Source organism: Thermobia domestica, chromosome 6, assembly GCF_964235325.1.
Source record: "Thermobia domestica chromosome 6, izTheDome1.hap1.1, whole genome shotgun sequence".
Lineage (NCBI taxonomy): Eukaryota > Metazoa > Arthropoda > Insecta > Zygentoma > Lepismatidae > Thermobia > Thermobia domestica.
In genome coordinates this window covers 8,405,038-8,432,047 of record NC_137459.1, presented here as the reverse complement: position 1 = coordinate 8,432,047, position 27,010 = coordinate 8,405,038, and the positions used below count along the sequence as shown (strand labels likewise).

Here is a 27,010-nt window from a genome sequence, read left to right as displayed (position 1 = left end):
TTTTAACAAAATATGAAACATGAAGTGATTATATGTAGCTACTGATACTGATTTTAAATACTCCTCACTAAAATCTCCCATTCATATCTCTTATTTTCTATAACTAATTCAGTATCAAAAACAATTTGGTTGCTTTCAAAAATAGACAATACTAACAAAATACTATTGAATGGTTTATTTGTTCTCAAGATGTTTTATATACGGTAGGACAGAGAACTAATAATCTCATCAAACGAGAATTCAGATTTTAAATAGGTGGGTCTTCGTTTTCGTATTAGTTTATAATGCTACTAATTTCAGTAGAAGAATACTACTAAGATAAAATATTTTTGTTGAAGTTCAGCGTCCCTTTTCAGTATCGAGCAAGACTATACAAGACGTGGACCTACATTTTAAAGTGGAATCCGAACCATCATAACACGTTCAATGTTTTCCCACTCGGGACCTGTGCATCAAAGGAATATGCGCTAGCCACTAGACCAAAAGCAGGGCTTGAAATCTTTTCTTGGAATTATGAAATTATATATTTAAAAGAAACTTTTGTCGCTTCCTAGTACCTCTCTCGTTCTATGAAAAAATAATATATTGTAACCAGGGATATAGTAAGTATTTATCACTTTCGGTTGCATTAAACTTAGAGATCGAAACTACCATTGTGGCACAGAGTCCATATCAAAAACTGCTTCCAGCTATCTTTTTTTTTCTTTTTTTTTAATATTATGAAACTGGAAATGGTAGTTTCTCACCATTTTCGGTTTAGGTAAAGGGACAGAGATCGATTACAATTTTCGAATCCTGGATTCATTAAAAAAAAAAATCATTCTCTCTCATCATTTTTGCTCTATGGTGATCACTATTGAAATTAGAAGTGGTAGTATATTTCTATTAGAGGATAAAACTTGGAGACAGTCTATTCCCAATGTACTGAATGCATGCTTCTAGCTAATTATTGACATGCTTGCTCTATGGTGATCAATACTGAAACCGGGAATTGTGATACGTTTCTCCACTTCCTGTTTTAGTAGTGAAACAAATGAGTTTCATTTCACAGAGTAAAAACAATGGTAGACTTCCAATCTATGTGAATTGAATACTCAAACTAACAAGTAGCACAACTAAAACTCCTGACTGAAGTAGATTAATAAGATCAAAGATAGAATCTGTTCCTCGGATGCTGAATCTGTATCAAAAAGCCATTATTAGCTATCACTTATCGTTTTTTGTTCTATGGCGATAAATACTAAAAGCAGGAATGGCTAATTTGAATCACTTTCGGCTTGAATAGAGGGTTAAGGAAGGAGACAGAATCTATTCTTAGGACGTTGAATCGATTTCAGAAAAATCTCTTCTCGATATCTTTTATAGTTTTTGTTCTATGAATATAAGTATTCGAACCGAAAGTAGTAGTAAATTTCAAGCATTTCCGTTTACAACAGAGTGAAGCAGGTTATGAGGATATGTTCTCTTAAAACCCTGAATTGATTCCAGAAAATTGCTTCCTGCTATCTATTACAATTTTCGTTTTATCGCGACAAGTGTTAAAGCCGGAAATGGTTAATTTGAACACTTTCGGTTCAAATAAAGTGTTAACGAAGAAGGTGGAATCTATTCTTGGGACGCTGGATTGATTGCAAAAAAAAACTTTATCTCGATATTTCTCACCGATTTTGCTCCATGGAAATTAGTATTACCAATAAAATGAAAAATAGTAATAAACTTCAATCACATCTGCCTTTATGAAGTGTTGTGGATTGTACTGGTATTTCCTCTTGAGACCCTGAATCGATTGTAGGTGAACCACTTGTCGCTATCTATTACCAATTTTTGGCGTGGGAGACCCGGGCTCGATTCCCGGCGGGAGCTCATCTGGTTCGGATTCCACATTAATCAGTAGTTCCGCGTCTCATATAGCTTCGCTGCTGAACGGGACAAACTCAAAGAACCAAAATATTACCAATTTTGTTCTGTGGCGATAAATGTTGAAACTTGTAATCGTTAATTTGGACCACTTCTGGTGTGAATAGAGGTCAAGGGGGAAGGTAGAACCTATTTTTAGCACACTTAGTCGATCGCGAAAAAACACATCACGATTTCTGTTTTCGCTTTATAAAAACCAGTCTTGAAACCAATATACTAGTAAATTCAGCCACTTTCGGTTTAGATAGTATTATGAGTTGTGATAATATATATATATATATATCTACTCTTGAGATGTTGTATCGATTCGATTGAAAAAAAGTCTTGCGACTATCTATTACTATTTTTGTTCTATATCGATTAATGTTAAAGATAGAACTATTTTTTGGAAGCTGAATCGATTGCAAAAATCCACATCTCGATGTCTCTTACTGTCTTTTCTTCATGTAATTCAGTATTGAAATCGGAAATAATAGTGAATATAAACATTTTCTGACTTCCATAGAATGTTGTGGATAGTAATATGTTGTCTTAAGACGCTAAATTGTTTGCAATAAATCCCTTCTCGCTATACCCTTTTCGTTCTATAGCGATAGAAGTTGAAACCAGAAAAGAGTATTTGAACCACTTCCGCCTCGAATGGAGGGTTAATGGAGGAGATCGAACCTATTTTAGGGGCTCTAAATCAACTGCAAGAAACGCCTTCGTAATATCTGTTACTGTTTTTGCGCTGATACCTGTCAACAGTTAGACGGACAAAGCCGTTTTATAAGACTTCCGATACTTATGCATAGCTTAAGCTGGAAGCGTAATTGAATATATTCTAGGGACACTGAATTAGTTCTGGAAAACCGCGTCTTTCTATATATTACCATTTGTGTTCTGTGGTGATCAACAATGTAGCAGAAAGCGATAGATCTCTACTACTATTGTATTGGATGGTCCTCCGCTAATGTTCCTCAAAAGCTACCATTCGAAGGGTCTGGGGGTCAAAAACTCGCGTGGGAATGGAACATATTAACTATGGGGACAAGGTCTGTGCTGTCTATAACAATTCGAATCCTTGAATTTCCTGGAGTTTTTGAGTAACTACCAGTGGGGTTATTCCATTATAAATCGTCAAACAGTCCCCAGCTGACCATCTGGGATTTTGATGAAATTTGACGCACAGATACCTACATCCCTCGTAAGAAAGCCTGTAATTTTTTATTCTCCTGTCTCTACCAGTTCCTGAGAAATTAACTTAGAAGCGAGGTAGTCCGTATCATGACTTGCCGAACACGCTGATTGTTTAAGTTTTTAATGAGCAAGAACTCGGTTACTAATTATGTTACATAGGTCAAACTTTTTCTGCAATAAATATATGCATCGTTGTAATCAAGTAATATGTTGAAAGCGGCATGACCATTTTATATTCTGATATATAAACTGGCAAAGTCAGCACTTTTTTACATTACCGTTTATAAAGCTCATTTTTTTAACATGTCACAGATTTCCTAGATAACACAACAAATGTCTGTGTTTGTGCGTAGTACCTTACAGAGTAGTGAACTATATGCACCAGTAATGCAGAGCTGTTTACACTTTATTTACAGGGTTTATGGGAAGCTAAAGTTGGTATCATTCTAAAAACACAAAGTTTTTGTTTACTTTCAAAGCCCTGTTTAACTATGTTGACAGTTGAATATGAGTATGATATTTTGGATGAACATTGCTATTTATGTAACAAACAGCTTGTGTGAATTTCAATACCCTGATGTATTTTCTTCCATTTCAAATCATAGCGTTTGTCAACAGGTGTCGGTAGTCTTTCATGTTTAGAACGGATATGGAGAATGGAAGTGAAGAAGTACGTATGCGCCAGGTGAAATCATTTACACTGATTGAGCACTTGAAAACATACTGTTTATTGTAAGAAACAATCTGCCACATAATGAAATTAATTGTTACAAAATAGTAGAGTTATGTGGGTCAAAATTACAATTCAGTAATAGTAAAAAGAAATTGAGTGTTCAAATAAATAAAGAAACATGCACACAAAGTGTGTGGAATAGGATAGCCCCTATAGCCCTCCTTGGATCCGCCACAGCATTGCAGGGTTCCATTATCATTATAGTACCCCACGAAAGGATGCCCAGTTGCCTAGGATTTCTCCCAATGGTACCCGTGAACCTCCGTGTATAACGAAAGTGTAATTTTCGGCAAAATCCAGTAAAACAATTAGCTCTGTTTTCTGAAGTGAAGTTTTTATATTACTCAGGTATGCAGCTTGAGCCTTGGCTATGTAATGGTGCTGTCTAACACTATCAATTCCTTGAGTCAATGTGTCACAAAACTCATTCACAGAGAGCTGTAGGATTTGTAATGTCAACCAGTCTGTGTGAACCTAGTTTTTAAATTTAACACAGTCATCACCTTCAAGTAAGTGATCATCAAAACGTTTTACTAAATAATCTTGCGCAGCCTCCTTCCTTCCATAGTTGCCACAGTAATGTAACCTACACTGTCTGTTCGTTGCATCACACACTGCAATGTTCAGCAGTATCTTGTAGTTGTGTCCTGATCCAGGAAGGGCATCGACCATCAGTTTCATGTTTTGATGATATTGGGTGATATCAATAAAAATAAGTAACTACTCCTGAGAAGTCCTGCTCGAGAATCGGAGTAACTACACCTGGAGTAATCTCCTCCCTCAATTTCGTATCAATAAAGCAAGCCACTACTCAGGTCTAGTCTGCTCCAGATTTATGAACGTTTACTCGCGCTTCCTCTGCACGTAGTACTGAGTCGTATCAATAAAAGAAGTAGTTACTCATTTCTCCCATCCGTCGCGCGGTCATTTCGGCAAGTACCACGGGCAAGTAGCAACGACAGTTTCAATCAAAGTGCATTTGTGGATATTATAAGAGAGTTTCCAGTAGTACTTTCAAAGTCACAATTACCAGAAAGTAAACAAAGGAAAGCCGAAGCTTTGAAGGCAATTACAGTGAAATGCAAGGAAATATCAAATACATCTACGACTGAGACACAAATCCAAAAGATAATCTTTAATATCCGAGCGAGCATTAAAAAACTAATTTGAAAAAGAAAACAGGAAACAAGAAAGTAATACTGAAACCACGGGAACGAACCTCTTGGAACTGATGGGTTATGATTGGAATCCAGCAATATGAAGATCAGCATGACAAGTGCATATCACGTGTTGTCCAAGGTCTTGTCCAAGATTGTTTGGCTTTAAAAACGAAATCAGACACTTGGTCCCTTTGTTTCCTTTTTTTAAATAGTACAGCCAGTCACGTCGTAAAGTACGTCCATCTGATTGCGTTTTCCACACCATACGTGTCCCCTTTCACCTTGGCATAAAAAAATATACATTCTCATGTATACACCCTTCCTATCAGCGTTGAGTTGAGTTGATTTTGAGTTTAATGTCCTTTTCAGTAGCGAGGCTATATAAGACGGGACCCACTGATTAACTTGGAATCCGAACCATATGAGCTCCCGCCGGGAATCGAACGCGGGCCTCTCATGCCAAAGGCATGCACGCTATCCGCTTAGCCACGAAGGAGCTCTTCCTATTAGCGTATTCGTCTCCAAAATACTAGGTTTCTTTATTGCCACGTGTTTATAGTCAAGTGCTCCGATAGCACCCGGAAATGTATATTGTTCTTGCCACTCTGCCTTTGCTGTTTGAATATTACACACACCTCCGGAAACAATCAATTTTCAGATTTCGCAATAATCGCATACATTACACTTGTAGTAGTCATAGACACAGTACTTTGAGCCACAACAGAATCCCCTGACATTCAGACCTGGAATCCCGGATCACTCACGTAAAGCCAGAAAACCCGCATCTTTTCATCATTACGTAGTGCATCACCCCAAATTTCCGTTGATTCTCCTAAAAAATGTTGTGCTAACAACTCTACATTTTCCTTCATGAACCTATGTTTTTTGTAAACTCCATTTGTAACATTTCTGTGCAATTTATAAATTTTGCTACATAGCAAAACAATCATATACTCTGCCATATTTCGCACGGAGTCACATTTAGCTTGCTCCACAAATTTGGAGAAGTTACTAGCATCACAGAAGAGTCTTTGATTTTTATTGATATCAAACGCGGAGTAGTTACTCGGCACGAGAATATAGGTGTGGTTACTTCAAAAGGGTGGGGCTTCTTCGAGGTCAGCCGAGACGACTAGTGCTCAGTTCTCTTTTTATTGATACCAATGCGAGTAACTACTTCAAAATTGGGCGTACTGAGTAACTTCTCCGTTTTATTGATATCACCCATTGACACGCACACATACGCACACTGAATGAGCGCCTTTTGCCTCAACTATAATGCACTACTTCGGCCTTAAGGCACAAAACTTTGCAAACCCAACTTTAAACTGTGGTTTCTGTTAGCAGAATTCAACATATGTTTCATGCATATTCATTAGTAGTAGCCTTTTTTGAACTTGAACTTTACCTTCATCTTTATGCACATACATACATTCTTTCATTCCAGGACAGACTCTGGAACACTCATCGCTTTCATAAATGAAACTACTTCATTCACTGTTACCTGGGGAATTATTTTCGAGGCTTCAGTTCTTGAAGTGATAGGATTCCTTTCTCATCTTAAGTTCTTTGCTTTTCGCACTAAATAATCTGAGGCCCTAAAACTCTGTGCAGTTTTTCTGATACTCCAAGTTGCAGGAGCAAGTGTTAAGATTTGGACTTTCTATTTATAGGAAAATGTTTTGTGATACTTTCTACAAGAAGTTGTATAAGCATAGAGAAATCAGCATACCTGTCACATGTCTTTTCAGTAGAGAAACGTAGCGCTCGGTATTCCAAGAACATCTTCTGTACGACATTTGCTATCTGCTTCACTTTTCTCTTGCTGTATCCTTTCCTGTCTCTCTTATTTACATTCTTCAGTGGTGAGCAGCCTACAGATTTGAAAGAGATGTTTAGATGCTCTTGGTGAACAGTGTGTGGTGTGTAGCTAGGATCATACTTATCATCATCATCACTGCTGTTTCTGGTACTGGCACATCTAACACATGTTTAGCACAACTTTTGTCATGGCACGAGGTTAACAAAGCTCATTGATTTTGTCCTCATCCAGAGTGGAGAGGGACTCTGAAAGTAAAATTACTTTCATTCTCCATATCCGTTCTAAACGTGAAAGACTACCGACACCTGTTCACAAGGGCGATGATTTAAAATGGAAGAAAATACATCAGGGTTTTGAAATTCACACAAGTTATTTGTTACATAAGTAGCAATGTTCATCCAAAATATCATACTCATATTCAACTGTCAACATAGTTAAACAGGGCTTTGAAAATAAGCAAAAACTTTGTGTTTTTAGAATGATACCAAATTTAGCTTCCCATAAATCCTGTAAATAAAATGTAAACAGCTCTGCATTACTGGTGCATATAGTTCACTACTCTGTAAGGTACTACGCACAAACACAGACATTTGTTGTGTTATCTAGGAAATCTGTGACATGTTAAAAAATGAGCTTTATAAACGGTAATGTAAAAAAGTGCTGACTTTGCCAGTTTATATATCAGAATATAAAATGGTCATGCCGCTTTCAACATATTACTTGATTACAACGATGCATATATTTATTGCAGAAAAAGTTTGACCTATGTAACATAATTAGTAACCGAGTTCTTGCTCATTAAAAACTTAAACAATCAGCGTGTTCGGCAAGTCATGATACGGACTGCCTCGCTTCTAAGTTAATTTCTCAGGAACTGGTAGAGACAGGAGAATAAAAAATTACAGGCTTTCTTACGAGGGATGTAGGTATCTGTGCGTCAAATTTAATCAAAATCCCTGATGGTCGACTGGGGATTTTTTTCTAATTTCGGTGATTATATATGGACTGACCCAGTGACCAATGCCACATGATGATATCCACCTGAAGCAAAACCCTCTTCCTGTTCATCGAAGTTGTGTATATTTATCGCATAGCATTACGGACCCACTGTAATTGTTCAATGTAAAGATTTCCATCCCCAGCATGGTAGTCTGAAAAGAGCTTTTCAGAATATTGAACAATTATTATTCCGCCATAAACACAACATGACATTTGCTTAAACCTCTCTCTTGGGACAGTTTGCAGTGCCTTTTAATTTGGTCGTCACCAGTAACAATCACCAGCAGAATATCCCAATAAGATCTATTTTTCATTACCTGCGATGATCCAACACCAACCTGTCGTCACTAGGATTCTGTACAGTGATTAGTCTTTTGCCGGGTTGTGGTATCAACCCGTGGGGTTGAAGTTGACACCATCTAGAGACAAACCCAGTCGACGAAAATGATAAAACACGTTTCTTTAGAATGATCGTATCTGTAATGCCAGTTGACATGTACTTGTGCCTGAATCGGTTATTACAGTCTGATCCAGGAGGTCCCTGTTTAAGGAAACTAGTCTCCAGACCCGAGGTTTGCCTTCAACACTCGTGTCTCCTGACGTGAATTGAGTTAACTTTTCGGCTGAAAAATATTCAGTTCTTTTCCTTTCCACATCACACATTTCCCTGTGCAACTTCCATGTTTCACCCATTTCTACCAATAATGATTTAAAAGTATACAAAATAGCCACTTGATCGAGCTCGTATGTTTGACCGCTCAATTTGACTCATCTACGATATAACTGACATGCAATTCATACCATACTATGGTTATGCTCGGTGCTTCGACGTAACACACAATAATGACACATTCAGATGGGTTCAAAAACCAACGAACTTATGACTGGCTCTGCTATTTTGAACGTTTTCTGGAAAATCTCTAAATGCAACTCATATATATATATTGATAACTGTAGCAGAGTATTTTCACTTTTGAACTCACTTTTCTTTGAGAATCTATAGGACACCACATATACCAAACTTTTAAACTCGAACAAATGGAATGTGTGCTTACTGGCAGAAATACAATGAAATTCAGATTATGGTACCTTTTTTCTTTTAAAAAACGAAAGAAAATTTATTCTTTACAAAAGGAAAAGACAGGGAACAAATAAAAGTTCTACATAAACATTAGAACAGTTCTTCTCTGGAAGCCGAAACAAACATAAGGAATACACATATTTGTAGTGTAGCTGAAGTTTTCAGGAACTTACAAATTTAATGATATTTTTCACTTGAGCACAGGTAACACTGCTTTATAAAACAATATGAACAACTGGTGTGAGGCACGATCGTCTCTTAACGTATTAGGCCTAAACGTACCCTGCAGCAATCACACGAGTAATGTCTTCAAAATAAACCTTTTATTCAATTACTCCATATTGTATCTGAACTATTTGTTTATCTGTACGTCTTGCCTGTCTTCATATTTTAATATGGTCGACTTCCTTAAGGCAAATCCTATGAACACAACAACTCAAATACATATCGTAACTTTCACCTATATATATATGTAAACGAAGATTCATGTAACTGGGGAGTGTGGCTGAAGTTTTCCCACAATTCCAATAAGTATATGTATCACAAATCGGGTAATGGAACACCCTTCTCTCGCAGCGAGAACCTTCTTGCTTTCTTGCAATATCCTTATTCTTAGATTTTTTACAGCAACACATGCTGACAAACATATATATATAATTCTTCACAAGAGAGTAGGAAAAATAAAAACTGTTTATGTAATGCATCCGATACTTCTGACAAATCATAACAGCCTTATTAAGGTACAGAAAGTAAATCAATATGACAATATTCAAATACATATCAATGCAAATTTTTTATGAAATGCTTAAAGCACATACCTTTAGTTTAATGACAATCATGACAATAGCAATCGTCTTCAATCTAAACAATAGAACAGAATTTGAATAAATAATTTCTAGAAACACAAGTTACAAGAAAATATCTATATAGTAATTAAAATTACACCTAAATTAAGAAATAATAAAAACTGAAGCATGTGTTGCTAATACCGACAGAAACGTCACATAACTGCCTCGAATACTAACTTCACATTCGACATTCCATCGGATATGTTCGGACACAGCCTCTTGGATTCCCGAGTGGAATCAGACATCAATAAAAATGAGAAAAACTCACACACAACATCGCACCACACAACTAACATCATTTATTTAGTCCTTGGGGAGGGGCTCCCATCATAGGTGGGCCTCGCATTGGACCTAAGGGACCCATCGCACCCATTGGCATCATTGGACCCATTGGCCCCAGAGGTGGACGGAGACCTGAAAGAAGAAGGAAAATTACAATTATAATAAACAACTTAAGTTATTACACCAACTTTTCCTCTCTCTTTGTTCTGTTCTAATAAATGGGAAGAACTTCCCAACACACATTTACAATCATTTCACATGACAAACTATCTTGATCAAAAAGTTCCCGGAGTCACCACCGTATGGCGGTCTCAGTCACCTGATTTGATCCCCCCCCCCTTTTTTTTTTTTTTTTTTTTTTGTGGATTGCCACACCTGTCAGTGATATTCCCTCCCAATCTGAACATCCTAGTTTGCCATTTCTGAAAGTGACGCAGTGTTGAGTATATCTGTTTGGGTGCATGTTTCGGTTTTAGCAATGGCGTTAATATTGCAACAATGAGTGTGTATTAAATTTTGCGTTAAAACGCATTTGGTAAGGTGTTTCGGCAATGATGCTTAAAAAAAAAAAAAAAAAAAAAGTTTACTAGTAGCACGAACACTTTACGCTTTGTCGTGAGTCAGTTGAAGATGATTATCGCAGTGGCAGGCCGTCGACATCGAAAACCGACGAGAACATCGATAAAGTGAAACAAATGTTAGCCGACAACCATAAATTAACAATCAGAGAACCGGAAGATGACTTGAATATTGTTTATAGATCCGTTCAAGGCATTATAGTGAATGATTTGGATTTGCGCTGTGTTGCAGCAAAGTTATTGCCGAAAGACCTGAATTTCATGGAAAATAGGGACTGCGTCGATATGGCCAAAGACATGATTTGCAAGGCTGAATCCGACGCAACATTCACCAAACGCATCATTACTGGAGACGATACGTAGCGTCATGAGTATGACATGCAATCCAGACATCAAGTGAGGGAGTGGCGAGCACCCAATGAGCCAAGACCGAAAACAACACATCGTTTTCAGTCGAAAAAGAAGATGATACTCACGGTTTCCATGGATTACAACGGTGTTGTACATCATGAATTTCTGCCAGAAATTCAGACAGTCAACAAGGAGTACTATTTGGGCGTTATGAAGCATTTTCGTGAAGCAATTCCCCTAAAAAGAAAAGATCTCTGGACAAACAACTAGCGGATTTTGCATCATGGCATCATAATCCGCGATTTCTCACCTAAAACGTAACGGACACCATTCCGCAGCCACCGAATTCATCTGATTTAGCTCTGTACGACATTTCCATGTTTGATTGACTCAAGAAATTATTACGGGGAACGCATTGAAGCAGCTGAGAAGACAATATGAAAATCGAAGACGCCTCTGATGGACATACGGAAAATCGAGTACCGCAAATGTTTTGAGAACTGGATCAAGCGCTGCAGTCGATGGGGATTACTTCGAAGGGGACAATATCAATTTTCAGGAATAAGCTTTGATTTCTAATTTTGTGAGTAAATTCCGGGAACTTTTTGATCAAGGTAACGTTAGTAGAACAAACGGAAAAAAACGTTCAATATCTGTTCGCAACCTGACACTGAATCCTGGCATCGACGATAAAAACAGGACTTTCACTAAACACACACAATATATTAATGAAATATCTATAAATGTAAAAAATGAAATGACAGTTTTGAGTTTTACGTCCTACGATTGTGCCGGTTAGACTAAAGGAGACGGTGATGATGAGTAATGGATGAAATGGTGGAACGAAGAAAATGGGAGGAAACGGAAGAACCCCGAGAAAACCCACGCACACGGTGCTTGTCCACCACAAAGTTCACTTGGCGGGAACAGTGTTTCAACCCGGGACCCCATGCACCAGAGGTGAACGCTCTACCACTGAGCCACCGCGGCCCCTATGTCTATAAATGTATCAGTAGTTCTGAATTCTACAATTCTGAGTTCTTACAACGTATAAAATACCACGAGGAATAAGAGGAATAGGTATGAATAGTTTATAACATGTTTAAACCAGCCTAAATATTAAACGAGAGTAAATGCAGTACAGAACTCAGATCCCAAGACAAAATACAAGCACACAGTGTATAGCAACAAAGGGATTTATGAATTACTGTATATGTACATACATCAATATATACAGGGTGTCTCAAAAGTCCCCTAACATAGGGCAACTCTGTTATTATCAGAGTTACATTAAAAAGGAAGAAGGGAAACCGTCTACAAATATGTTTTCAATCTATAGCGAAGGATTTTTTAAAAATCGGATGAGCCATTTTGAACGCAAACAATTTATGCGCCCAATGTTAAATGAAAATGCAACGTTGCCATTTACCTGTACCCACAACGTAAGTGAATGCAGTTACTGTCTTTTACGCTAACACGTCGATGACCAGCCGTCATTTCAAGTAACTTCATTCACTTACGTTGTGGGTCCAGGTTAATGACATTTTGTTTGGGGACTTTTGAGACACCCTGCATACATACATATATAGTATGTTATAAAACTACCTGTAAAGACTCGCGGGGATGGCACGAAACGGAATAAAACACCCGAAGACATCCGCATAGCTTGAAGTCACACGCGTTGAAAATTTAGGGCGGCAATATCGCGTATTGTCAACAATATCGCGTAAATTACGAAACATATGTAGGTGTGACGAATTCACTTTTCACATAGGAAGTCATATGTACTTCCATTAATGAAGTATCTTGTACCTTTCGCACTAAAAAGAAGGCTTCCCTGACACCACATACGGCAAACCTTGAACTTTGAGATAGAAAAGAACCGGTAAAATAATGCTGAAAAGTCGCCTGGAAAACACATTGCATGCCACACATCAATAACCACCAGCAATTTACGCAGGGCGTCTCTACAGATCAGTTTGAACCATTCAACTGAGAATATACACTAGAAATGGTTGATACCAGCAGAACTACCTTTGGTGGTAATTAAGATTTCTTGGTGAGCGGATTTTGAACTTCCCAATTTGAAAGCTCACTGCAGTCGTAGTTCCCCAGAAGTGAATTATACTGGCGCCAACCATCTCTACTTCTTGCAATTGAAGGGTTCGGACTAGACTTGATGAGTTGGTTGTCGTTATTAATGTGAAACATGCTGTGTGTTTTCGACGCGTCTTTGCATGTTATTTCATCAGCTTTCGTTGTCCGTCATTTTTCTATCACAACTCTCTCAGTTTCCCGTGCGCAGTATCAGAGAATCTGCCTTCGAGTTGGGTGCTACAGGTGGAAGACAGACTTTTTCATTGCGTTTCAGTGAAAGAAGTAAATCATATACGAACTCAACAGGAACTAAAAAGCAATAATAGGAAGAGAATAAAAAGAAGCAATAAGCCGAGGTGAACCGAGCTCAGATGCTCCCGCCGTGCAAAGCTCTAAAACACAGCCTCTGCCGGGTCGAGGCTGTACCTCGCCGAGCTTGGCCACCAAATTCAACGATTTTTATTCCTTAGGTGATGGGATAGTTGCCAATCAAACTTCATTCCGATTTGGCCAATAGCTATCGAGAAATAAAGTACCATATACAAATAGGTCGAGCCTCCCTGGCCACTAAATATAGTGAGCTTTATTCCTTAGACAATGCGCTAATTACTCACTAAACGATAAAGGGTATTGTAAGAAACTTCCTGCAAGCCCTAGGAAAAAAAAGTAATATACTTGGATGACCCGTATATTTCTATATCGCCTGCTCAAATGAGTAGAGAAAAATACAAATAATAATATCGAAAGCACTCTTCTATACAATTTCAAATTTGTTACATGATCCGCTTTCCAGAGGAAAGAGAGCTCGAACCTACGCTTACTTTCTTCAATTATGCTCGCGCTCCAGCTCATTGGGGCTCAGACTCACTCGGTCTTGTATTCACTAAGATTTTTGGGGGTCGCACGAGCTCGTTTCTCTCAATTAGGCTCACGCTCAATTATTGACCCCAAGCCCAGTTTAGTGCGCCCGTCAGGCTTTCGAGTTTTAGGACATTTCTGCGATGGAGACACATTTTCTACAAATATTTGGAAGTTTAATTTTAAGACCGAAGGTGCTTCAACAGAAAACACATTGTATTGTGCTTTTGCCTTCTCAGGAATATCTGTGATTCTATTATTAGTGTAAAATGAAAACTGAAATCTTTAAGTTTTACGTCCCATGGTTGTGCCGTAGTGTAAAATGATTCTAGTATTTGTTTCCCTTGCTCTGGTTGGTGAAAAAATATATGATGATAAACCCTGAGCAGTCTTGTACTTTAGAGGACATTTTTTTTAAGTCTTCTATGTCACTCTGATGAGGACAGTTTGAGACATTAATTCAAATCTCTGGATTTCAGTTTCATTTGAAGACACTTCTTTAACTTCATTTTATTTGTTGTTGATGCCTGGAAACCCAGATCGATACTTTTTAACACATAGGGTGTCATGTGTATCAAATTAATACACATATTCCATAAGTGTGGATACCTGAAAAAGGCCTTGACCTGGAACATAACCTTTGGTGATTCATGTCCGGCAGCCAATGTGTTAAGTTACATAACATTTCATTGACAAAATTCCAACGAGAAGATTTCACTGGTTGTGATAGGCATATAGTTTGACCGTGGTATAGTGAAGGCTCAAAAGAACAGCCTGTTGATATATCTGATATATAAAATTTCGACATATACACATCATTCAGATTTTAACAAGCCTCACAGGTGCAATATTAACACATTTGCAAAATTTAACATATGTAAGCGATGATTGTTCCAAAACTCGTACATATATCAATAATATTATCAGATACATTGTAAGGATCCACACCTTCTAGTGTATGTTACATCTACAAACATGTCACAAATGTAAATACGTGTTATTGTTTACCAACACAGTTACAAGTAGACAATAGTAGGAGGATACAGAAGACACGAAGTCGGTTCGGAGGAAGCCGAAGATGGACGAACCTCTCAAAGGACACCCATACAAGAAAAATGAAATGAAATCTTTGAGTTTTACGTCCCACGATTATGCCGGTTAGGCTAAAGGAGACGGTGATGATGAGTAATGAATGAAATAGTGGAATGAAGAAAGTAGGAGGAAACGGGAGAACCCCTCCCTTTCCCATGTTGCAGGGCATAACATCGAAAGTGTCATTGTTCATCTCAGCGACCCGGAAAACTATGAATTCGACACTTATATTGGTCATTTCGATCATTTATATTATATCCCTCCTTCCCCAAGTCGGGGCTGAATTTGGACTTAAACGGCATCAGAAGTGTCACTGTTAATCTCAGCGACCCCGAAAACAATGGATTCGACACTAATATCGGCCATATCCGATCATTTTTAATGTCTCTCCCCTCCCCCACCTTTAAGTTACAAACTCAAAGTGATATGGCAAAGAACATCTCAGGTTCAAATTTCACTCAGGTTGTAAATTTGATCGAGATCGGTCAAAGTTAAACGACAAAAATTATCCCAGGCCCGAACGTCATCTATGTTGAAAATTTGATCGAGATCGGTTGGGTGATTCAAGAGCTAAGTTTTATTTATTTTTATATATAAATATCTCCCTCCCCTCCCCTAGGTTCCACCGTCAAAGTCAAAGCATATACATATAACTTTCCAGGCCCGAATCTTACCTACGTTGAAAATTTGATCGAGATCGGTCGGATGGAACAAGAGTTATTAAGTTTTATTTATTTTTATAGATATCTCCCCTCTCCTTCCCCTCTTCTAAGTTCTAACGTAAAAGTGATATGATAAAAAACACCCCAGGTCCGAACCTCATCTAAGTTGAAAATTTGGTTAAGATCGCTAGAGTAGTTTAAGCGTGATGAAGTGACAGTCACTTTTATTTTTATTTTTTATTTATTTTTTTACATATATATCTCCCCAATCCCCCCTCCCCTATGTTGCACCATAAATAGTGAAATGACGAAAACATCGCAGGCTCGAACCTTATCTGTTGAAAGTTTGATCGAGATTGGTCGATTGGTTTAAGATTTATTAAGTTTTGTTCATTTGAATGTATTCCTCCCTCCTACCCAACCCTAAGATCAACCGTCGAAATTAAATGATAAAATCTCATCTATGTTGAAAATTTGATCCAGATCGATGGGTGGTTCAAAAGTTATTAAGTTTTATTTATTTTTTATGACTCCCCCTCCTCCCGTAAACTCTACCATCAAAGTGAATAGCTAAAAATACTCCCAGGCTAGAACCGCTTCTACGTCAAGAATTTGATCGAGATCGGTTGGGCAGTTCAAGAGATTAACAGTCACAAACATAGTCACTTTCAATTTTATAATATAGACTAGCCTTTGGCTAGCTGGGGGCTCTGCCCCCCAGACCCCCGAGTCTGCTTGGCCTACGGATTCCCATTTCTTATCTATCGGACTTTGCATCAATAGTGAATTTCGTGAACTTGCTCTTCATATTTCTTGAATCTGCCTATCCGGGGGCTTCGCCCCCACTGTCTTTGCTCGGACTACGGCCTCGCACCACTTGATCCCACAATTCTATCGTTTCTTTTCCATGAGATAATAGGTCAAAAAAATAGGGAAATAGGGGGGATAGGGAAATTCTTCATCCCTTCTTTAGACCCCCTAAAAATTAAAAATATTCACTTTTGGCAATTTTTCTGTCGGTTAGTCCTGGAAGGCTGCAATCATGCCAAATTTCAACTTTCCATGTCAACCGGAACTACCCCTCTAATTTATGTTAGTTCGTGTAGTTTTATATATAGTTAAGATTTGTGAAGGGCTTATCCCAGATCGTTTTGCTTTGACTCTACCGAAAAAAAAATAATCAATATTTAGATTTGTAATTTGCAATGAATTGCAACACATAATGGTATTACCCAAAGTTTCAAGTTCGACAGCATATTATGCAATGTGGATTTTATGGTTTAGAAACACCATGGATTTTCTTAGACTTTTCCACTTTTCTCCATTTATTTAATTACTAGTATATGACACCCGTTTCTCTACGGCACAGGATGTAAGAAAAGTAAAAATCTGAGTTCATAATCTATATTACAAAATTGAAAGTAACTATGTTTGTGAATCCTAATCTCTTGAACCACCCGACCGATCTTGATCAAACTTTCAACATAGATAAGGTTCAGGCCTGGGATGTTTTCGTCATTTCACTTTTAAAGTGCAAGAAAGGGAAGGGGGGAGATAGATGTGAAAAAAATAAAAATAAAAGTGACTGTCTTTGTGACTTCATCACACTTAAACCACCTGACTGACCTTTAAAAAAAAAAAAATCAATATAGATGAGGTTCGGACCTGAGGTGGTTTTCATCATATCACTTTAACGGTAGAAGTTAGGGGAGGGGGAGAGATCTATAAAAATAAATAGAACTTAATAACTCTTGAATCACCCGACTGATCTCGATCAAATTTTCAACATAGATAAGGTTCAGGCCTGGGATAATTTTTGTCATTTAACTTGCACGGTGCAACGTAGGAGAGAGGAAGAAGAAGATATAGGTAAAAAAAAAAAAAATGAAAGTGACTGTGACTTCATCACTCTTGAACCACCCGAACGATCTCGATCAAATTTACAACCTAGCCGAAGTTTAAACCTGACATTGCTTTTGTCATATCACTTTGACGTTGTAACTTAAAGGTGAGAGAGTGGAGAGACATTAAAAATGATCGGAAATGACCGATATTAGTGTCGAATTCATAGTTTTCGTGGTCGCTGAGATGAACAGTGACACTTATGATGCAGTTTAAATCTAAATTCAGCCCCGCAACTTGGGGGAGGCGGGATATATACACATATATATGATCGAATTCATATTTTCCAGGTCATTGAGATGAACAATGACACTTTGACACTTCCGATGCCGTGCCCCGCAACATGGGGAAGGGAGTTAGATATATAAAAGTCATCGAAAATGAACGATACCAAAGAGCGCTTTAGTAATAGTAAAAAGTGATTGACTAACTGAACTTTTTTTTTTTTTTTTTTTTTTTTTAATTTAACCCAGCGAAGCGGGTAACTGATGCTAGTTCTTATTAAATTTAAGTTTTCGATTACAAATTACAAGATTATTTAAAGTACAGGTACAAGGGAAAGCTTCATCAGTCTCAAGTAACTGCAAAGGGTACTACACGGAGTTCGAAATAGCTAAAAAAATAAAATAAAAATAAAAATTAAATAAAATAAAAAGTAGAGGTATGTTTTAGTAGGATTTTGTCTAGACATACCACTCACAAGGGAAGCTCGGGAGAAAGCAGTTGCCTGCAGAGAAACTAAGCATGTCATTTGTAGGATTGATGCATGCTGATCACAAGAAGCTAATAAAATTCCTCTACGGTTGAGAGATTCAACTTAGAAGTTTGTATGAAAAAAATTAGGCGCATTTAAACGCGTTAAGTACATCATTAGCAACGAATATAGACATACGAATTGAAATCTATCGGAGATAACAGAAAAACTGTTTTGTAGTAAATAACCGGTTTGTTAGTTAAAAATAGTCATTATACTGTTCACAATAATGATAGGTTAGAGATGAGAATTTATCACTGTTGTTCTTCTGTTCTGTGAAGAAATGACGCAGGCAAAAGACTTTCTTGTACCATGAAAATGTTATAAATTGCGTTGAATCCGTCAAGGGAACAGTTCGCATAACCACAGCGAGAAGCAAATTTGACAGGTGATTCAAAAGTTGTATAATTTGTTCGGTAATCTGCTTTGTGGAACGGAAACTGAAACAATCGAATGTATTGCAATGATTGGAACTGATTCATTATTTAATTGTTTCGTCGGTACATCATAACGTCCGGATGAAGAAGTTTCATAGTAAGTACAAATCTCCTGCCATAATATTTGATTGGTCGAAAGCCAAACACATCAAATAGTTGTACAAATCGTATGCAGTCTTTGGTATATTCTCAACCATTATGTCTTTGCCATCCGTCATCCAACTTGCAATGGACAATTTGTCTGAATGGACCCCAGTGATCAATCAGTAGCAAGTTCAAACCATCAAGGTCGCTAGAAGGCGCAGTCGTGCATTTAACGTTGAATCTCTCGAAAAGTTTTCAACGGTACAGGAATTTTATTAACTTCTTGTAATCAGCATGAATTGATCTTTCAAATAGCATGCTTAGTTTCTCAGCAGACGAGTGCTTTCTCCCGAACTTCCCTTGTTAGTGAAGCGTTCAACATCCACTTTACACACTTATCGATCACTCTTTATAACTTTTGCTTTTATAATTCACCAAATTTTCTTCTTTAGTGAGGCAATAAACAAAATAGTACAGGGGGCTACAGAAAGCTTTTACTAAAGTCTCTCGCCCTTTTTACTTTCGAGCGACGAAAGGAGAGAATGAAAAAAAAAAAAAAAATCCAATTCGAAATTTTAACAGATTCACACGTTCCATGACTCATAGATATCGAAAAACGATTTTTCGACATCTGTCCGTCTGTTCGTCCTGATGCACACTCGCCTAATGGCCCATACCATTCAAGGTATCGAGACCAAATTTTAAATTTAAGGCTTACATATGATTCTCCCGGGGAGGTTATTCGAATTTTCTTCCTATCTTTAAAAAAAGGGTAGTTTATTTACGGATAAATAATCAAAGCTAACAAGAAACTTGCCTGCCATCATTGGTGGAGGTCCTGGCGGCGTCATAAGCATTGGCCTCGGTCCCATTGGAGTTGGTGCTGGAGGACCCAAGTGGGGTACGTGGGCGAACATATTAGGCTGGGGTCCAACCGCTACAGGGTGCATTGGAACGGCCGCTGGTGCAGGCATTGCTGGAATAGAACACAAATACAATTAGTAATTGGTCATAATTCAATGACTCCAACAATTCAAGTATAAGACTATCATACAGTTTACTTAAAGCAGTTAAATTCTAGGAGAATAGCTTTGATTTCGTTCCGATACTAACTTGTTACTCACAACTCGTTTTACACCTACGTAACAAGACAACTTTAAATTCAAGATTGGGCCGCGGTGGCTCAGTGGTAGAGTGCTGATCTCTAGCGCATTGCGTTCTTGGTTCGAATCCAGCTCGCGCCAAGTGAACTTTGTGCTGCACAAACACCGTGTGCGTGAGTTTTATCGGAATTCTCCCGTTTCATCCCACTTTCTTCATTCCATCATTTAATTCATTTCTCATCATCACCATCTCCTTTAGCCTAGCCGGCATAAACGTGAGACGTAAAACTTGAAAGATTTCACTTCACATTTAATTTCAATCTGTCAGTAAATAGATATGAAAATTATCTCCAGATAGTTTCTATCGAAGATTTGAAGAAACTGACTAAATGTTCATGGATTCTCTACAATTCAGTTTTAAGATTTTTATTGTAAGAATCCATTGATAAATGCTTAGGTGATATTTAGCAAAAAATTAAATTAAGAACTCGGTGAAAGGCGGACAATCTACCTGAATGTGGTATACTCTTTATACTGAATGATTCATTAAAAGTTAACTCGTCGATATATTAGCTACCAAAATTTCGGATGATCATTTATTTATTTATTTATTTCATTTTGACTAGGAAGTGCGGGGACAACTGTTGCAACCTAGACGAGGTGAACCAAATACTTGACAGCTTCTTTGTCTGAGGACAGCGTAGTTCCTGAGTTCTACCAATGTGGGATCTACAGTCTACCCAAACACTGAAGACAGGTTATTGCTACTAACGGAGATTATTTCTGATTTTTCAGGTACGTCTTACTTCACCTTTTTTCCTTGTAGGCTTAAAATTCGACCTTTCTCGTGTATCTTACACATCACTCTATCACTCTATCGTTTATGGAACTCGGACTTTCAATGCCACATTTACAAAAGCTCTCCACTGACTTCAGCCATGTAGATCCAGTTTCTATTTTGTATTCCTATTTTTGCAACATCCATCTTAATACTGTGCTCCCATCTGCGCTTAGGTCTTCCGGTTAAAATTTTGAAAGCGTTCCTACTTTAATCCATTTTGGCTAAATGACCCGCCCACCTGAGCCTCCTATACTTGTTGGTAAACGGTATAAAGTATGCAGTTTTACGTTATGAAGTTTCCGCCATTCCCCTTCCTCTTGGATCCGAAGATTTGTCTCAGGATCTTGTTCTCAAATACTTTCAGTCTGCGTTCTTCTCTCAGAGTAAGCGATCATGTTTCGCCACCATACAGCAAACAGGCATAATTATCGTTTTATATATTTCAAGCTTCAAATTCGACAGAATTCGTGAAGACAAAAGAAATGAAATGAAATATCTTAGTTTTACGTCCCACGATTATGCCGGTTAGGCTAAAGGAGACGGTGATGATGAGAAATGAATGAAATGGTAGAATGAAGAAAGTGGGAGGAAACGGGAGAACCCCGAGGAAATCCACGAGCACGGTGACAAAGTACACACGGCGCGAACTGGGATCAAACCAGGGATCCCAAGCACCGGAGGTGAACGATCTACCACTGAGCCACTGCCCCCCCCCCCTCCCCTGCGAAGACAAAAGATTTGGAGCTGAATAATAACACGAGTTCCCTGTTTTCAGTCGACATTTAATGGATATGGATGTGGCCTCTTAACGTATGCACTTTGTTGAAAGTATTGTTTGATGTCTTAACGTACCCATAATTTGTACAATAATGGTCACAGTCAATTTTCATGTATTTACTTTTCCTGCATTTATTTTTAAATATATATTCCTGAAGGTGTTTAATAAGGTCTCTGCATTCATTCTTATTGTGCTGATATTATCACCTATCAGGTGACGTAATCAGCATAAGACATAACCTGGTGTCTTTCATTTCTAGGCCCTGGTTAGTATTTTTGATTCTCCTTATAGCATATTCCAAAATAAAACTGAATAATAACGGTGACAACGCATCTCCTTGTTTCAATCCATTCTCGACGTGAAAGCTCGTACACCTAATACGCATATATCCAATATGGTGAACGGATGGCAATACCATAATAATTGTATATTGCCTATGCCATAGTCTACTTGGATCAACTCATAACAGGGTTCTTACAAAATTACTTTTTTATCATTTTCCCTGACCCACGACATTTAATAAGGTAACGGTGTACTGATGATGAATACCTCTAAGAGCTAAATAAAGACTTGAGCCAGTGATTCTCAACGTGTGTGCTGCGAAAGATCAGCTACTTTCCGTTTGCAACACTATACTGTAGATACTGAGCCATACAAAAGGCTAATAATAGTAGACAAGCAAACCAGCGTAAGCTAATCAAAGAATTGCTATTTGAGCTAGTGAATAAACTTTATAAGACATCTTCAAATAAAATTACACATTAACGTTAAACTTCTTTTTTTAAAAAAAAAGAAAGAAAAAGAAAAAGAAAGAAAGAAAAAGAAAAAAGAAAGAAAAAAACGAAGATGAAATTGGCCACCCTTCTTCCCAGTGAGCAGCTGTAACTTATGAATTCTTTAAAAAAATTGCTTCTGAAAATACGACGTGCTCCTAAAAATTTAGTAAACAAACGAAAAAACAATACTTTAATGGAATTTCTTAACATTTCTTCGAATTCAATAACATGGGAAAATGAAACGAGTTAAATTTTTCAAAATAGTGTGTAAAGGTATATGCAATTGTGAGAATGCAAATTGAGAAATTTTGACAACCACTGATTTACCCCGAATCCTATATATTCTTTGGGGATTTCAGATTACTTTTAACTTTTAGATCTACAGACATTAACTTATTTGCCGTTATGATAAAGTGAAGAATTTCTTTTTTTACAAAACGCTTCAATAAATTTATAATAACAGTGAACAGTTGTTCATATAAGAGAGGAGCAATAGGTTTTTCGACCTGAAACTCAGTTTAAAAATGGTTCTACCGCTAACGCCACAGATTTGAAAAATTTCAGATTTGAAAAATTTAAGTTTAGCAGGCATGAGAGGATGTTGAACACCTGATTTTACTTTGTTCACGGTGCAATTTTGGGGAAGTTTAGTGTCAGGACTTTCAGTGAAACATTTCATATTTTCAAATAGTTTTAAAGCTCTTTCTACACAATCAGCATTTTCCACTCATCGAACTTCACAAAATTTTTTGGGAAACAGAATTTCCTCTGAATTGTCACTGTTCTTACAAAATGAGATAAACACTCTTCTTCGGGTTGGTGATTCACTGAATAAGTAATAAAGACTTCGTAAAAACTTGTTGAGGCTCCACTCAACCATTAAATGTCCCCTTAAAAGAGCATCGAGTAGCACATGCAAACCACAGGATTCAATCTGTAGAAGTTTGGTTTCACTTCCCTGTATCTATATTTCAGTTTGTAGAGAAGTTAGAAACTTCCAATTGGCATTGAGTCCATCCATGCTTATTTGGAATATCTTGGTCAAATCAAAACCCTCTGGGGAAGCTCTTTAAATTTCAACAACAAATCACATGCAGTTGCCATATACAAAAAACAAGAGGTCAAGTACCTTGTTGTAACACTATATTCAATTTGATCCCAAAATCGCACATGCAGGTCCATTTGACCTTTCCCAGCAATTTTGTTAAACGACTCGTCAAATGCAAGAACAAAATATTCACATTTTCCCAAGCTGTTTGTAAGTTCTTTTTTATCTTCTTCTGCATAAATGGGGCAATATCGTAACATATAGTGTAGCTACATTTAACAGGCCCCATGTGAAAATTGTTAGTCTGGAAACAGTCTGAAAACGAAAGCCATCGTTTTTACACGAATTGTAGCTATCTTTGCAGTTGAAAAAACAAACAAAAAATCATATGTTACTTAAAAATATTACAAATTACCACCCGAATTTCAGAATATAATATATTAAATCTTATATTTAAGATCCAAGTTATTTACGAAGAAGTTTCCAAAATACTTCCTGAAAGAAAATGCTAACAACAGTGTCTGTTACGGCACACTAGAGCATATTTTGTCCTCAGTTTTCTTCATTGGGCATCGGCATTTAAATTTTATCATATATTCTTAAAAATGTTTACAGTCTATTACGGTGTGAAAAAGCATACAGTAGTAGCAAATTACCCTGATTTACTTAACAGTACTTCCACACTATTATGTTCTCAACAGAAAGAAATGCCAACATTTATAACGTGAAGTGTAACAAATCAAACTATCTTCATAAATTACATTCTCAATATTAGAAATAATGTTGTGTACAACGATACATGAAGTAGTAACTACCTTATAATTACATGGGCGCATGGGGGGATAATCCAAATTAACAAAAAAATGGCTACTTAACAATGAATCCTCCCTTAGAAAGTCTAAACACTTTTTTAACGTTTCGGAACTCACAGTTGGTTCCTTCCTCAGTGGGAAGGTAAAAAGAATTAAAACGGAAAGGAGATAAAAGGTGTAAAACAAGGAATACATATCACTAAATAAAAGTAACGTACAGAGTGGATCCTGAGATGAGCATAGCAGAGTGAAAAAGGATTGAACTGAATTAAAAAAAAAAAAGAAAAAAACGCGGTGTCTATGTTACGTCACTGTTGTCAGATTCAAAGTATGCATCAAAGGTAGGTACCCAAGTTCGATCAATGTTGCCAGTATCAAGGTTCAATGCAGGTTTGTATTTATGAATAAAGAACGATTCTTTAATTTCCCCTTTTTTTTTTTTTTTTTTTCCTGAATCTATTACCTTAACCTGTTTTATATTGTGTGAATATAGTTTTAAATGAAGCGCCAAACCCGACATGCCTTCTCCTTGTGACTTTTTTCATTGTCTAACATGTTTCTTAACACTAGAACGGCGGCTGGGTCATTTTTGACCCATTTCGAACTTTAGGTTTTAACAACTTTTCTATTTTCTTACGAATCGGATCGAATTTTTGTGACTTTTACTCGTTCTCTTGAAGAAACATTTGTACTAAGTATCACTCTTATTCACACTTTGTCTTTCGAAATAACAAACAATTATACTAGAACGGCGGCGTGGGTCAATTTTGACCCAACTCTTTGTTAGTGATATTTTGTTGCATTGCATATTTTGTTGCATTTTGTTGCAATCCACCTCGTGTTCAAGACCAGCTTCTCAGCAATTTTGTCAGTTTAGTTGGAGTTAGTAATACTTTAGAAAGTCTGTTGATTAGGAGAATCTCATTATTTTCGGACTGATGTGCTATTTCAAACACTCATTATGAGCAAGAAACTGATGACACTGGATGAAATACTTGCAAATTTCAATGATATAAGTGAGGCCGAGTCTGACGCTGAATGCGTTGATATTTCTTCAGATGAAGAGTACCTGCCGAATAACAACGAATATGATGATTCGGATGAATTATTGAAAGAGGAAGAGATAAGCACAGAAAACCATACTTCTGCAAATAAGCGTCGTAAAATAGGTAAGACTATTATTATTATTATTATTATTATTATTATTATTATTATTAAACACAAATTATATATCTTACATCGTAACAAAATATTCATAATAATTTTAATCATTTTAACAAAAAATTGCAAACAATTTGCATGCTATTGTAAAAATATATAACTAGTGTGTTTTTTTCTGGTATCACTATGTTGAAATGTTTCATGAGAAGACGTTTATAGCACAAATAAATAATAATAAATAAACCACAGCCATATTCGATCCACTATTGGATGAGGCCTCTGCCCGGAGGGAGGACTTGGTCTACTGCTCCCACGCTGACCAGACGGGTTGGAACAAGGTTCTTATATACCGGACGGGTTGGGAGAAGAAAGCCGAAGTTCTCACTGTGATCGCCACTATATGACCACCCCGCTGGTCTAGTGGTGAACGTGGCTGAGTACGGATTGAGGGATCCCGAGTTTAATTTCCGGCGCTACCAAGAATTCTTAGACTACTAGCCTGTGGCGTAACACGAAATTTCGAAGCTACCGAAACCAAAAGTTTAGAGGTCTAAATGAGAGACAACTTACTTTCTTGTATGTTTCGATAAATTATATTTCAACCAAAGAAGTAGAATCTCTAACGGAGTTGTTCGAAAGAACAGGTAGTTTACCATTCTTTTCATGTCAGAGATTTCATGATTAGAACCTAACACATCTTATTTATAAAACAATCACTAAATGCTGAATTTTTTTCTGGTTTGAACTACTGCAAGTTTACGACTGTGTATGCTACTTTAGATTATGTGTTTCCACAAATGCTAAACAGGGAGAGGAAAGTTATAGAAATGTAAAGATGCGTATTACAACCATATTAGTAAAATATTTTTTGTGTAATACGTCACGTTTTTATTTGTGAACAATGGTTTTGTATGATCCTTCTCCTTGTAGAGGAGTGACTGAACTTTGTTCTGTCTAAGACTGCAAGTTTAGATGTGTGTAGATTAGGTTAGTTTAGTTCAGTTAGGTCATGCGCTTGAAGAAACTATCTAAGAATAATAACTATGTAGGAGTTAGAATGATATATAACATTACTATATAATAAACTGACATTGCATATAATACATTCAATAATATCATTCTAATAATATTATATTCATAGAAAATAACATGTTTCTTAAATTTATATTATTGGCAAAAAACACATTGATCAATAAATTAAGCTAGAGTTCAAAGAAATTTTTTGTTTTGTTGAATGAAAGTCACGTTTTATTTTACAATAAATATTAGTGGTTTAGAATACAAATATTTAATAAAATTGGAATGGGTCATTTTTGACCCACTCCCGCCGTTCTAGGGAGTATCAAAAACACCGCCGTTCTAGTGTTAACATGCGTGTTAATATTGCGTTTCGTTTGGTCAATACATGAGGAGTCACACTCGCATTGGACGCGGTAAATACCTGACATTTAATGGATCAACAAAATAACTTTTTAAATCCAGTGAGATGTTTTTGTAAACTTTTGGGGGGAATCCTTGAAGCAGATATGCTTTGCAAGTAAACGCTGAATTTTTGTTGATAGTTGTGCAAAATAAGGAATTCCAATCCAAGTTTTTGCTTCTTTGGAAGTTACCGTTTTGGGGACTTGCAACGATCTACGTGTTTGATTAAACCA

The 27,010-nt window shown here is 37.0% G+C and overlaps 1 protein-coding gene and 1 long non-coding RNA gene across 2 annotated transcripts in view; one reads left to right on the top strand and one right to left on the bottom strand.

Moving 5' to 3' along the window:
- LOC145687836 (uncharacterized) overlaps nucleotides 1-27,010 on the top strand; it is a 236,410-nt gene that overhangs the window by 194,603 nt on the left and 14,797 nt on the right. The window contains exon 3 of the long non-coding RNA XR_014131795.1: nucleotides 20,566-20,734. This is a non-coding gene — a long non-coding RNA (uncharacterized LOC145687836). The remainder of the gene's footprint in view (nucleotides 1-20,565; nucleotides 20,735-27,010) is intronic.
- The window catches only part of LOC145687835 (U1 small nuclear ribonucleoprotein C-like), a 56,334-nt gene continuing 38,224 nt past the window's right edge, over nucleotides 8,901-27,010 (bottom strand). Inside the window, exons 6-7 of the mRNA XM_081761290.1 lie at nucleotides 19,654-19,812; nucleotides 8,901-10,153 (exon numbers count right to left, since the gene is read on the bottom strand). Coding sequence (XP_081617416.1) covers nucleotides 10,035-10,153; nucleotides 19,654-19,812 — 278 coding nt within the window. The 3' untranslated portion in view covers nucleotides 8,901-10,034. The remainder of the gene's footprint in view (nucleotides 10,154-19,653; nucleotides 19,813-27,010) is intronic.